This window comes from Hemibagrus wyckioides, linkage group LG14, assembly GCF_019097595.1.
Source record: "Hemibagrus wyckioides isolate EC202008001 linkage group LG14, SWU_Hwy_1.0, whole genome shotgun sequence".
Classification (NCBI taxonomy): Eukaryota; Metazoa; Chordata; class Actinopteri; order Siluriformes; family Bagridae; genus Hemibagrus; species Hemibagrus wyckioides.
In genome coordinates, this window is record NC_080723.1 from 13,486,056 (window position 1) to 13,501,769 (window position 15,714).

Genomic DNA, 15,714 nt, shown 5'->3' on the forward strand with positions numbered 1-15,714 from the left:
AAACAGTGCTCCAACTTTTATCCACATCGATTTTAAAATGAACACACAATCCCAATCCCAATTTGCTCATCTGTTCTAGAGAGCACAGTTACAGAATCAACATCTGCATAATCATGCCATCAACTAATCATTCATTGATGTGGCAGCAGCACAGTGCATAAACCCAGGTCAAGAGCTTCAGTTAATGTTCATATCAGATATACAATGAAGAAAAAGTGTGATCTCTATGACTTTGATAAGAGCACAGATTGTTGTACCAACAAGGCTAATTGAGAGTTTCTCTAGAGTTTACCCAGAATGGTGCAAAAATATCCTGTGAGCAACATTTCTGTGGGTGGTTGATCAGAAATGTCAGAGGAAAATGGCCAGATTGGTTTCAGCTTCCATTATTTCAGGATGGAGTAACTCAATCACTCTTTACAGCCAATATGAGCAAAAAATCATCTCAGCACCCACAAAACATCAATCCATCAGGTGGATGAGCCAAAACAGTAGAAGGTTCCACTACTGTCAGCCAAGAACAAGAATCTGAGTCTACAGTGGACACAGACGTACCCAAAGAGGACGGTTGAAAATTAGAACACACACACACACACACACACAGGAAACATATCCCACAAAACCTTCATAAATAGCAAAGTATTAGTAATGACTCTTTACTGCATTTGAAGGCATACTTTCAAAACACTATCTATGGTATAAAAACTTTTCCTGTCTGTATCACCCAAAGACATTTATTATGCAACCAATAACTGGCTCTCAGTTCTTATCTCAGTCAACACAGCTAGTCTAAACACTATGAGCTTTATCATACAGTTTATCAGACTGGTTGTAGAAAGTGTACAGCTACAGCTCTACTGTACACTCTACTCGGGACAAACATCAAACATAACTAGAAGGATGCAGGATGGGAGGGGGTGTTGGCTGAGCGAAATAAAGGCTCACCAGTGCCGCAGTGTGGATGACAAACAAAAAATGGCGCTGACTGGTTGAAGCTCAAACATGAAGCAATGCTACACACTCCAAGCGTGCACACAGATCTCCATCTTATGGCATCTTATGGCACATAGCGCTCAACCTATTTATGGCTCTTTGTGTTAAAACATATCAGATTTCCCTCCCATAGCCCAAGCAGAGGATTCATACAGCAAAGGTTGTAGACAGTAGCAGAAAAAGAAACCCATCAGAACACAGATCACAAGTTATTTTTCCATAGACTGAATTCTCTAGATCACGGTCCTACAGGTAAATCTATGATCAAAACAACTGATCTGTAACTGCGCATAGTTCTGATCATTAGCTAGGAGATAAAGTGTAAAAAAAAAAAAAAAAGTATTGGGGGAAAAAAACAACCCACACACCATGTTGCCTCCTAGTGGTTGCCCACTGAAAAACAAACAGAACAAAAACACTGGAACTGAACACTAAAACAAATTTTGCTGACAGCATCAAAATTTGTATAACATTATTTATAACAAATACCCTTTTAAATGTATCTGTTTATTTAAGCAAAAATGCCCGTTTTCATCTATGGCCAGTATTTATTCCAGGATTATAGCAAACAGAGGCCCTGTTTAAACAAAGAGAAACGTTCCTCATCATTAGGTGAAAGGGTACACACGATAAGGGCTGAGTGTTGTAAACAAAGAGTGTTCATAACATGAGGGCCAAAAGGAGTTGAACTCAGGCCTTGTGCGAGTGTGCGAGTGATGTGAAAGGAAGGACAGAGAAGGACTTTGTGTGTATGAAGGGACAGAGCTCTACCACAGACCACAGTTGGCCATGTCTTTACAAGACCGAGCAAGAGGAGGGAGAGAGGCCAAGAAATCAGAGCCAAGTGTGGTGCACACAAAGAGAGTGCGAGAGATTGATGACTATGGTCAGCTTTGTTGTCTACAATAAACTTCATCAAACCTCAGAGACCTTGGAAGGCTTTGTGGAAGCTAAAGAAGCTAGTAGCTACATAAATAAAACTGTGTGCAAAATAAGCATGTAATTCAGGATGAATTCGCTTTAGGATTGAGCTCACATTTCTCACTTACAATTCCCTGAGCAATTTTGTATGAACCAGTGTATATACTATTAATCCAATTCTTACATTACTAAAACAGACTGTGGTATATTTTCTAGCCAAAGTCTTTTGAAACTGTTTGTAATAGGATACTTAATATTGGCAATGTTTCTGTTCAGCCGAGAGCAACTCATTTTCTTGGTAAGTTTTTAGCCAAGACTTACGGGTTGTAGCCATGATTCACACTCCACATTCATTAATTTCATATATTTGGACAAAATGTTTGCATTTTTAAAATATATTTGTATATTATAAATGTGTTCTCCTGATTTGGGGTAATTTAGGTCATTTGAAAAATAAAAGAGCTTTTAGATGTTGTTTCTCCCCTTTTTGTTCTGTAGACTTGCCATGCCTCAGGTGATGCATCATGTGGTACAACAGAAATAAGGGCGAGTGGCAGCATTGCATGAAGGGGTTGCCCAAGGGTAAATGCAGAACAGCTGATACTGGTCTTTGCCCCAAAAAACAAATCAAAATGGATTTATTTTTTACTTTTGGTCGGTGCCATTCAAAAATGCATTCGAGCAGAACATGATTCAGCAAAACAAAGCTGAACCTGAACCACTGAAATGTTCCTAGTATATTTTTATACCTGTAGTAAATCTAAATTCATCCAGACTTCTAGAACTGTAACCCAACACAGGTCACACAGTTGTTTACCAAAAATATTTTGAAAATGTTTTCCCAGCCAAATTCCAACCCTACAGAGGAGGAACAGGAGGCAGGATGCACATTCATAATCTCAATAACATATGCAATTCATCATCTACAAAACGCACTGAAGTAAGGTCACATAAACCAAAAACTAAGTTTCAGTGGTACAGCCTGGTGCCCTCCATTTTGGGGAGGATTTCACACATTCCTTAGCATACTGCAGGGCTGATAATTACACGTTGCTCACCAACAAAAAAAAGATCAGTAGGAGACTAGGATACCAAGGGATACAAACACGACCGTTTACACCAAACACACCTAAATAACAAGGAACATTAGTGATTTCTCAGCCCTGGCCAAACACTAGCAAAACGCATGAAAACAACTGATTATCAGCTTATTGCTGCTGAGAAATATCTGAAAAACAACTGCACTCTGGTGGGCTGGGTTTTATACATTCACTCGGATTGGCTGCAGAAACCACAAGAGTGGCCAGGTTCAGGTGAGGCTGGTGGAAAGTGTTGTTTGTAATCATCTTACAGAGCCGCTAGGAGACAGAACACTAGAGAATAAGTCAAGGTGAGTCTCTGCAGAACTGAGTTCACAACAACAGCATGTCATGCTAAATGCCCCAATCCCAGTGAGGGATAGAGTTCTGATTGTGTTCAATGCTTAACAGATTAAACAATCATAGTTCTTAATGGTTAATCATTTTATATACAGCTCTGGAAGAAAATAAGAGACCACTGCCCAATCTCCAGATTTGAACCCTATTGAAAACCTCTGGAATGTTATCAAGAGGAAGTTGGATAGTCACAAACTATCAAGCAAATCTGAGCTGTTTGCTTTTTTGCAATAAAAGAGTGGTTTAAAGTTAACCAACAGCAAAAAAAAAAAAAAAAAAAAAGAATGTGAAAAACTGGGAGAGCATGGAGCCAAAACGCATGCAAATCGGGGTTATTCCACCAAGTACTGATTTCTTAATGTTATTTAGCCAAAGCATTAACACATTACAAATTATTTGCATTTTGTTTAATTCGAGTTATTAAAGCTCTGCAAATACTGCATGATCTTGGGTTATTTTGATGTGTTGTCATTTCCTTTAAATATACACTAACAATTGTTATATTTTGAATTTAGGAAAAATATTGTCAGCAGTTCACAAAAAATGAAACCAAACTGTTCATCTCACCAATACATGCACCTATATATTATATATATATAAAATATATATATAAATATATATATATATATATATATATATATATATATATATATATATATATATATATATATATATATATATAAAAAAAAAAAAAATATATATATATATATATATATATAAAAAAAAATATATATATATATATATATATATATATATATATATATATATATATATATATATATATATAGGTGAACATATATTTGAACACCCACTTGTACATAAACACAACATCTGAACACCGAGATATGCTTAAATAAAATCCTGTATATTTTCTCCGCAGTCTATGTTATTAGTTAACTAAAGCTGCGAGATGGCAAGTCCATGTTAGAAACCTACACATGTTAAGTGGGCTTCTTCCAGGTTCTCAAGTTTCCTCCCACCTCCCAAATACATGCCTGCAGGTGTATTTAAAGTGGACTGACTACAATGTGTGTGTGTGTTCATGCCTGGTGGTCTACGATGAATTAACAATAAATCAGTAGTGTATTTCCACCTCATGCACAGTGGTATGTTCCTGGTACAGACTTTGAATCCACTGTTACGCTGACCAAGATAAACCATTTAATGAAGCTTCCATTAAAATTTGTTTACAATAAAGGAATGCTTGAAGGACTATATGCATTTTGTATTGTCTTTATAGATCTTTATATTGACAAATCTTCATTTGTCAATGCTTAATCAAAATTATGCAACCCTAGCGAGACTAGTAGAAATTTGCTAATTGTGTGTTATTTGTTTGATGAGGTCCACACAAGTCAATCCACTGTGCAAAGAACTGCTGCTCTGCTGTTTTGATGCTCTCACACACCTGAGTAAATTCAACAGTGAATAAGCAAGCTCATCATGAACAGAGACTGAGCAGGGCATGGAAAACAGGCAACGATGCAGTACAAAGTCCTGTCTGTGTACTTTCAATAAGCTGTGCACATTCTGTCCTGTATAGCTTCCCAACGCATCACTTTACTTCTTTTAGTGACAGAGATTTGGTGTCCTGTAACTTGTACAAAGAAACATGCTTCAGTGAGCAATACCTTGTCCTTCCTTCTGCCTCTCCATCTGACAAGTTGCTCTGTGATATATATAGAAAAGCCTGACACCACAAAAGAAAAAAGATCATTTCCACTTTGAATGTCACTTAGCCTAAACAGAAAGACAAGATGGCGTGTTTAGGAGTCTAGCCATAAATTCTGCAATATGCCCAATTGCCCAAAAACAAATTGAAGGAAGAACATCTGCCAAGCTCTGAAGTAATCAGGCAGCTATGTGCTGGCAGGGCCGGAGTGGGAGAGCTCTTCTCTGCTGCCAGGCACCGATTGAATGGACTGACCTTGGGAGCTGACGCTGAGTGATTGTGCAGTATTCTTGTTTGAGTTACATCGCGTGCTTACTGCAGCTTTGAATGCAGAGAGAGAGATAGACACATGATAAACTGCACAGCAGACACAGGGGGTCTATTACACAACTCCCCTGACTGGGAGACAAAGTGAGAGGAAAGTCCTAGGGAACAGGAGACAGAACACCTAGTGATGCAGTTTAAAACAAACAGCTACAGTCCAGCTTATAACACAAAAATGCTAACTTTGGGATTCAGGCTTAGTTTGAAGCACAATCAAGTACACATACAGAAATCCTTAAATTCATCGCAGAATAACACTTTTTCAAAAGAGATGTTTCCTGCTCCACAGCTCCCCCTAACGGCTCAAACTCTCACCTACAACCGTAACCCATTACATTATGAATATAGTGACAGGACAATTTGTCATTAACAATAATCTAAACATTCAATATTACTTTTTATTTTGAATGTACAAGTACTGCACAATGACCTTGGCTGTTGATATACAAGTAAATTAGATTTAGTGGATGCACTTACAATAGTATTTAAAGTATACAAGTTTACAGTGATGGTCTCTGTAAATTACAGCAGATTAATCAGTCATTCTACATAACCATAGACTGTATGTGATTATGATTTTTTTTTTTAAATTAAGCCATATAAATGTTTACTTTAATTTTATTTGCACACACTGCATCCTGCCTAAATGGTCTTTAGGCTATTATATAACTGCATTAAAATGTGTGCAGTCTGCAATTTGATATCAACCAGTTATAATAAAGGAGCAGAAAGTACTATTCATTTCTACAAGGAAGGTAACACATCGTGGAAAGAACAAAAAATCCCTGCGTGGGTTAATTCTTATCATGTAAATGTTAATGCCAAGGATAAATCAAAGTCTAGCAAAGGGAGTTCAGTATTCCAACTTGAGACATGACCCTTTACTACAGAATCTCTGAAGCTAGGACGAATTCAGCCAGCTAGGAACTGATACACATCGGACAAAATAGAGGCTCGGTCAGATGACAAAGCAGATAATACTTGTTCCAAAAATAGGTTAAACACTTTAAATGTACCATTACATCCTACTGTGATTGCTTTGGGTCGCATGTAATTAAGCATTTGCTTATTTTAAAGACAGTAGTGATTGCAGCAGGATGAAATCAGAAGCTCATAAACTCAGCCAATACTTTGTTTACATTATTCCAAACAGGAAATGGTTTTGGGATGGTGCAAGTTGTTGAAATGTACCACCCTTCAAGATGGCTGTTTATACTTAAAGCAGTTAGTATGAGCAGTTCATTTGAGCCTACTGTAAGTTTTTCCATTCATTGATTTCTTTATTGACTTGTGTGTGGCACCGACTTACTGAAATAGAAGGGCAGGGAATAATAAATAAACTAGCACACTGAATGTCATTATAATTAACAAAAGGAACAGGACTACCAAGATCCTTATTCTGAAAGCCTGCTAAACTCTGCAGTTTGATGGACAGTGGTGATAAGGAAGTGGTCATTTTATCACCTCGGGTAAACTAGGGTCCCAAAGCAAGGTATCTCTGCTGAGGAGGGCCGAACACAACCTACTGCAAGCACACAAAGGCCAGGCTGTTCCTCCAAGTGCGTATATTAGAAAGGAAAGAGGAGGAAAGAAGCATGAATCACTACAGTCTGATGCTTTTAACCAGATACAGATGTGACTCTTTACTCTTGGCGAGCATCATCAAGAACCCTGGAGCTGCAGCAAACAGTTATATATAGAACCTTTCTGCAGTGGGTATAAAACCTCAACCACATGGGAAAGGAAAAATTCAGTTTTATCCACACTCCACATATAAGCACATGCTTGCACTGACCTGATTACACTCTGAAAACTTTTTATTATAACAAACCAATCAGAAGCATAGAGCCGCCACTATCCTCTAAACAGGGTGAAGCATGCCCTTGGTACTAGGGGGTGGAGGAGCTAAATGACAACAATGACAATCCAAACAGGCATTGCCCTCAACTTTAAAAAAAAGAAAAGCCATCATGGCCCATGATGACAAAACTCAAGCCAAGGTCCCTGGACGCCCTTAAATGCATCTTACTACACAACCCCAAACAACAGCAGCAACAGAGGAGAGGTGAGAAGCAGAGCAGGAAACTTAACATGCCTGCAGGCTCAAAGTAAACAGCAAGAGAAAGAGGTGGAAAAATCTGGTACCTATAAAAGAAGCAGTCACAGCACACTAGAACCCCCATGCAGCTGGTGTTGCGGTCGGTCTCGGCCAAGGTCCAAAAAGTCCTCCCCTTATTCCCTAGCGCTCGCCCTCCAGATGCGAGAGACTACAGGTGAGGGAGAGGACTGTTACAGCTTTGGCATGGCTGTCTGCAAAGTTCTGCAGCGGCAATCTGGCCACGTCACTCCGTCTCTCGATCCCAGTACAGAGGAAGGCACCGTTAGCTTCAGACGGTTTCCCCTTGGCACAACTCAGTCAGCAAACAAACAGCAGTGTCCGCAGTAGGCGAGCGCTGCCGGTCTCGCGCGATCACTCAGCAATTATGTGTTCCGCGCTGCTGCTATTGCCAGCCTCTCACTCCCTCCCTTCCTCCTTTCTTCCCTCCCTCCCTCCCTCCCTCCCTCCCTCCCTCCCTCCCTTTTTCCTCCCCTCTCTCTCCCCCTCCCTCTCTCTCTCTCTCTCCCTCTCTTGACTCTGCCTCAGTGTCTTAGCATAACTCTCTCTCTCAAAATTTACGTGTGTCCAACCCCTCTTCATTTCTGTTCTTCTTTCCACATCTTTCTCTCTTGCTGACTCAGACAATTGAGTGAGACCATTAAGACAGCAAATAACATTTGCAGCAAATTGCTGGTTGGTCACCACAGGAAGGGCTCAGGCCAGGCATTTTACCAGATTATTACTGTCTATTTTGGTGCTTCTTGCAAATTTTTCCTCCCCTTCTTAGTGTGTTTCCCCATCAGATTCTACACTAGCACAATTTTAAAACATCACACAAATATGAAAGGCAAGAACAAACATTAAAAGCAAGAAATAAACATTAGCATACACAATAGATTAGTATGAAATACTAATACACGTCTGTGCAAACTGAAATCAAAACACTGCATATTGCTGCAGCAGAAAGCTATACAGAATGACATTAGGTTAGAAGCTCTAAACACTGACATATCTGTAAAAACATGCCTGCTTGCAGTTTGCAGCAGTGATGCAGCACTCTCCAGAGATTTCTAAGCTTAACTACTGGGAAAACCACCTCAGGGTGCATCCTGAAAGTGCAAATCATTTTGTAGGACATACATAAATATAATATAAATGCATCATATCATGCACTATGAGACGGAACACACAAGTGAACACAGACCCAAGCCATCACAGACTTTCCTAAATTAAAAATACTAAAGGGAGCATTAACTGCAAAATTATCCTTTTTAATAGATGGAACACCTTAGCATTGATTACATTTCTAAAGTGGGGGAGAGTGGGGTCAGTCAATTGATAAAATCATAAACAAGCTACACTGGTGTCACTCTGCACAAAGGTACACCATTTTAAAAGGTGTTCGTCATGCATCACACTGTGCCATCACAATGTTTTAACAACAGAAAGCACTTTATCTGGTGCCTACTGTGTATAACATCATAAGACATATCTCCCCCAGTTTTAATGTACTGAGATGTTAGAACCAACACCACCCATCATGTGTCAAAAACTTGTCACAATGTCCCCCACTACTCTCCCTTGGTGATCTCATTAAGCATTCTTACTCAAGGCAACAGAAAATTCCCAGACCATAAAGAAATCTCCAGCTCCCATGCATTTGAAAGATGCTCCACCTTCAATGCAGAGCAGAATGATTACAGCTTTTTGCTGCTGCTGCTCCAGCCTGGAGATTAGGGCTGAGGATGACATCATAGTCTGAACAGCAGCGTTTTATCTCAACTGATAAACCACTTTCCATACATAGTAAGATGTGTGCTAATAATACACAAAGACATCTTTGAGCCCAATACACTGATTATTTTCTTTTCTTAACTGTAACCAGGCACCTTTGTCATATCTTACAGAGACAAAATTAAAAATAGAATTGAAACAGGAACACTACTAGGCTTTATTTAAAAAAATAAATAAATAAATAAATAAATGTTCTCATCACATGGGCGGGACATGTGAAAAAGATTTAACAAGACGATGGTTATCAAACAAGAAAGGAAAAGAAAAGAAATGGAGAGAATAGTGAAGTCGGGCAGCACTTGTGTTTTAAAGATATGAGAATGAATGGCCTTAAATCGGTTTGAGGTCTGGACAAGAAAACCTGAGAGAAACATGATGAATGATGATGGATGTATTTATTTAATTTATTTAATTTCAAATAGTAAAACAGTCAAAGTAAGACTTGCAAAGTGTATATAATATGTATTAAAATCACCAATAACTAGTGATTGCATGCAAAACATGCGCATGCTCACGTGAAGTAACAGATTTAAAAAAACAACAACTAGGTTTTAAAAAAAAAAAAAAAAAAAAACCTCAACATAATTTAGAGCTTTGTTCTCTGCCAGAAATACTTAAGTAAGTCATTTATCACTCTAATGAAGCTTCTTGTCTCTGTGTGTGTGTGTGTGTGTGTGTGTTTCAATTCGACGCGCGCGTAAACGTTACAAATACAACAAACACCGCTGAGTGAACGCGCCACGATCTCACTTATAAAAATATATACATCTAATGAGTCAGAGTTCACGGGTGTAAAAACAACGTGACCGTGCCCTCGTGAGACTGCTCGAACTCCTGAGTGAATAAAGAAGACGTCTCTTACCGATTCAGAGTGTACGAGCCGTTTCGTTTGAACCTCATGATGAAGCACGGCTTCAGGACGCTGATGTTCACGAAGCTCGGCGTCTCGCTTTGTTTCTCCGCGCAGCCGAGCAGCTTGTTCGCTGTTAGCGGATAAAACAAAGAGCAAGCAGGCTTTTGTGCAGCCTCTTTTTCCATGTGTGGGTCCAAGACCGCCTCCCCTGATAGCCGTGCTTCCGCAGGGCAGGGTTACACCGAGTCTGGGGGAGAACGTGCTCTCAGAAGGGCGGAAAGAATCCAAGGGCTTCGTCCCAAACCGCAATAAGTAGTAGTGAAAATATAGGACACTACCGACACTCTCGCTCTCACAGGTGGTCCTAGTAACAAATCAAATCAAAGATGGGATGCTATTTTGTGACATACTTCAATTATTTGGAGGATGATGATGATCTAACATTTTATTTCCTAGACCTGAGTGGGTACTGTGAACCTATATTAGGAGTGCTAGCCTATGTAGTATCAGAGCTAGGTGGTACCTGAGGTTCATAACTGATTGATCATTCATTCATATTCAGTATTAATTTTAATATTCATTTTTTTCCAGGTCATTGTGGAGGTGGACCCAAGTCCCATGCCCCAAAGGTGTGAGGCAAACACACTAACCAATAAGTCACCGTGTCCTAAAAATCTAAATCAACAATTTGAACAGGATGTAAAATAAACAATAATAAATAAAATAACATTTTTCTAAAACATTCAGTGTGTGAATTCGGCATTCGGAATTCGATTTTTTTACTTCTCACACTGCATGAGATGATTCTAATAAAATCTTGGCCTGGATTCTGTAACAGACCGTGTGATAACATGTCCTCCATTTCAGATTATGCAATAAAGATCCTCTAATGATAGACCAACTGTAAAGAAAATGACTACATACTACAACATTCTTCAAAAGTGAGCTTGCTGATTTGTTTTCTGTCAATTAGCGTGCTTCATTTTTCATTCATGTTCTCCCTTGAGGTTTATGTAATCATGCCATTGTTCTTACAGAAGAGGATCATGGCAGCAGTCACACACTGAGATTTCTTAACAAGAACCTCAGACAGTGACTTTATATAATCATCTTTGTTATCACACCAAACTGGATGCCAGTGTGCATGTCACATCATGCATGTTTAGATAGTAATTCAAACCTAAAGGATTATTTTGTTATTTCTTAATTTATTATAGCAAAATCAGGCAACAAACAGTATATATCCAGCCTTTTAGTACTAGAATTCCACTTGCTGTGGTAAAAAATGCAGTCCAGCAGGATGAGTAATATAATATGCATTTAGCAAACACTATCACATCCAAGAAAAGTGAGATGCAGAAGATGAAAACACACTAAGCCAACTGTCTGCCGTGAGATGCAGCACTTTAGTGGGTAGTGATACATCCTGCACCGCTGGCACTAGTTGGCCCAACTGAGCATGTTAAATCAGAAACTATTCTTTTTAGGAGAAGGGAAACCAAAACAAACAAAAACAAGCATAAGACACTATCCACAGGGCACACACCCAGAGTAGGTTAGTTTTCAACTTCTACTAATCTTCTTGTTGTACTGCTCCCTGTTTGAGGTCACCACAGTGGATCACCTGCACTGCATATGTGATTTTTACACAAGTTTTATCCTGTATGCCTGTCCTGATGCAACCCTCCCATGTATCTGCATCAAAATGGCCAAGCAAGATTCATAGTTGTGTGAAACTTGTATCTATGCCAGTTCGTTTGGCTAAAGTTCTACAAATCTAGGTTGTACTGTTTACTTTTTTGGATTATAAACACAGAATACTGTCACCTCCTGGTATAAAATCTTTGATTCCAGCTTCGTGTGTCAAGACAATTTATGTTCCCCTTTCTGCCCTTCCCAAAATTAGCTCATAATTAAATATATACTTAAATATATACAAGCTATATGAGCAAAAAGAAAACAAAAAAACCCAAGCAGTGGTCACATGGTGGTTTCTCTTAAAGTAACCCTGCATTAAGATTCTGGTAAAAACAGAAATAAGCCCCTGGGTGAACTCTGATGAATGGGAGCCAAGATCTACTGCATCTACTGTTACTCACCCAGATACTGTGAATATAAAGACTCTGCAAAGGCAAAAATATCTAAAGAAAATCTTCACCTTGCCAAAGAGTATTGTAAAATGTCTGCATTTCATTTAGCCTCTCCTGATCCTCTAAATCCTAATTTTATTTAATTACATTATGATTGGTTGAATCAGACAAGCAGATCAACTAACCAGCACATGAACAGGAATAACTTGACTAGGAATAATTGATGCAATCCAGAGCTTTTATTCTGTTCTTTAATGCTATTTTTTAACATTAATCAAGAATCATTTTGTGTTTCTTTCCCATGTTATAGGAACTGGAATAAAACCAGAAGGTCTTTTCATTGCTTACATAAGAAGTCAGGAGTACTTTTAGGTTCATTCATGTGGAGGACTGACTGCAGAAGATGCAGATGATAAATGACTCTCTCTGGCTCCCTCTCTCTGGTTCACCAGCTCCTGGGCCATTCATTAGAACATCAGTTTGCTGGCTGGCCTTTTGGATTGATCTGCTACTGCAGAATGGGAGGTTACGCAATCCCCTCTGAGGCCCAGCAGTTATACCAGGTCCTTGGCTGCTGCAGGAACACACTGTGCTAGGACACATTTGCTGAAAAGAAAACAGCATGAACTGTGTTCACAATACGGTTTTTGCTCCTCCTTTCTCATCTTATATGAGCTAGGAATCTTAATGAGGCTGGCTGTTTGCAAACAGTCCTATAACTTTATAAACTGTTGTAAACTGTAGATTTGTAGTTGAAAGGTCAATATACAGACACATAAAAGGAAGATTAATCCCAGCAAATAAGCATAATTTCCAGATTTTTAAAAACACATTGTGCTAACCCATTAAGGAATAATGAGTCATCAGTCTTTTGCATAGAAAATGTTTAAAAAGTACCACTTTGGAAAGATGTTGTATTTTTTACATCCATTTTCATTTCTGAATGTGTTGATAAGGCAACACATGCACTGAATTTATAGAATAACACTGATCCTATAAGAAAACTGGTCTTCAGCTCTAAATGAATTTAACCTGCATCTCTGAACAACTACAGCTTTTCTTTTTTTTTCAGCTTAAGGCTTTGAGTCTATCAGAAGCAGCCTTTTAGAGAGATGCTTGCCAAAAATTACAACACAGGGATGTGTCTTTGACAAGAACCATCCATCAAAAGGTTAGACATTAAGCGCTGGGTACTGGAACATGATGCAGAGCCAAGTTTGGAACACAGTAGAGATTAAAGTCCAAACTTTCCAACTTACATATATTAAACTCTCCAGAGTACAAAATCTATGCAAGCTCTCAAATGCAATATGTAAAAAACATAGACTGTATTAATAAAGTCAAAAGGCTTTTATTGCACGTTCCCTACAGCTTGTGTTGTGACTAGAGAAACACAGAGCAGGGTTAACATAGACCATGTGGTACAAGTGACGTGAGTGGAGCCTGAAACATGACAGACCCCCTGATACACACTCTACCTACATAATCAAATCAATCAGCAGCAGTGAGACCATACAAAGGACAGAGCCACCACAACTACATCACCACCTCTATTTAAAAATCGTTTTGTTGTTTTCTTGATCTGTTCCAGACTCTGCAACTGTGGAGATGTTGGAGTTTGCTGCTCTGGATATGAACATGATACCATATCCAGGATACAGATAAAAGTGGAATGCACAATAGGCTAGAGAAGAGACAGGACAGAAATCATGAATCAAAATTATCAACTAGTCCTAACCTGAGCCAAGATTTGTTCAGACTTGTGCCCATATGCAGTGATGAAGAGAAGTCCAAACATCATAAACTACATGGCTCTGACTAATGTACTTAAAAACCTAGGTAGCATTTCTAAATAAGGCTATGTGTGTTGGTATTCAGTACAGAGGGTTGTGGTCTTTGAGTTGTGAAGTTGCCCCTATGAAAGACTGCACAATGTCACTGTTCTAGACTGTATCCTCTGTCTTTTTTGGTCCCCATGTCTCTATTAATCTTAATTTTCACCATGCACAAACGTCTACTGCACCAATACATCTTTGGGTTCTCACGGCAACATTTCAATAAAACCCAAGGTACAAAAGAATTACAGTCCAAACATCCATTAACATAAAGCTTGTACTTAATCATGTATCCAAACCTTATAAGTAGACACATTTTATTTAAGACTACTCTAAAGACAAATCCTGTTTGATAATTCCTCTTATTAATGTGAAAAATATCTGAATATTAAACCTCCAGGTCATTCCCCCATTCCCACATGTCCAGTGAACTTCCACTGCCACTTAGTCAGTTTACACCTTATTAAAGTTATCAAAATGCAATAGTTTGTCTTTTTTTGCACTAATCAACTTATTTTTCCAGTTACTAGTATTGCTCTGTGTCTTATAATGTGGCAGGAATATTACCTAAATCCCCTTAAGCTTTTCATGTCTTAACATATTTTGCAAATGATAAATAAACTTACCTTGATGTCATGTATTTCATTCAGATAGAAACACATGTAACTTGTGTTTATTAATATTATTATTATTATTAATAATAATAATAATAATATTACTACTACTACTGCATATAATTATAATAATATCAATATTAATATTAACAATAATAATAATAATAATAATTATCATAATACTACTATCTAATTATAAACTCAATTAGTGTGGTCCTCTGTCTAAAACAAACTTTTATATTTATGTTGAGATTCTATTGTTATAAATATGTTTGAACAAATATGTGGAAAAAAATTTTGTAAACTGCAGTAAAAATGGTCACTGGACCAAGGTATATGGTGTATGAGGGGGAAAGCTGTGCAAGGAAAGTACAGGACTGTAACACTACTGCCCTCTAATGAATATCTGAAAATATACATGCTCACTTGACATTGGGATGGGACAACGTTGTATACAATCCTTACATTTAAGGAATCTAACTTGCTTTGGGCTGGCAGCTGGCTGATATCACCCAGATGTAACTTTAATTCTGGGTGCATGTGCATCAAAATGTTTCCTATTATGGATATAATTATAAATAATAATTAAGCCAATTAAGGAACAAAATAGTCTTGTTTCACTGTATTATCTTAATAGAATAACATTTTATCTTAATAGCTTTTATCTCATATTACACATCATAAGCCTATATTCTTTCAAGCATTCTTCCCATATTCCCCCCATGTTCTTCTATTTTTGTTGTTCCTGGGATAGGCTCCAGATCCACATTAACCGTGATAAGGTTTAATAAGCCTTTAATAAACATGCATTAAAGGGGAAAAATTAATCATAATTAAAATACAATTCATGCAGCCCTAATATCAACTTTCACTGCTACAACTTACCCAGGAAATGAAGCAGAACTGATTCAGCTATTTCAGACCATGAGACATCCATTCAGTCATGGTGATTCAGAGAAAATATCAATGACCTGATTATGCATCTATTTCCAAACACTTATTCTGAACAGTCATCACCAAATCACTGTGCTGCTGAAAAATCTCCTCTACTTCAAGTGGAACCCAAATCTAATCTGTATGAGCA

At 38.1% G+C, this 15,714-nt stretch overlaps 1 protein-coding gene across 3 annotated transcripts in view; it reads right to left on the reverse strand.

Moving 5' to 3' along the window:
* The window catches only part of mob2a (MOB kinase activator 2a), a 42,187-nt gene that overhangs the window by 13,617 nt on the left and 12,856 nt on the right, over positions 1 to 15,714 (reverse strand). Inside the window, exon 1 of one of the 3 annotated variants that reach the window (XM_058408373.1) lies at positions 10,101 to 10,291. The exons of 1 other annotated variant lie outside the window; for it this stretch is intronic. In XM_058408373.1, the coding sequence (XP_058264356.1) occupies positions 10,101 to 10,276 (176 nt within the window). In that variant the 5' untranslated portion in view covers positions 10,277 to 10,291. Of the gene's footprint in view, positions 1 to 7,491; positions 7,829 to 10,100; positions 10,292 to 15,714 lie in introns of those variants that run through there. One more of the 3 variants, XM_058408375.1, reaches the window with a different exon arrangement.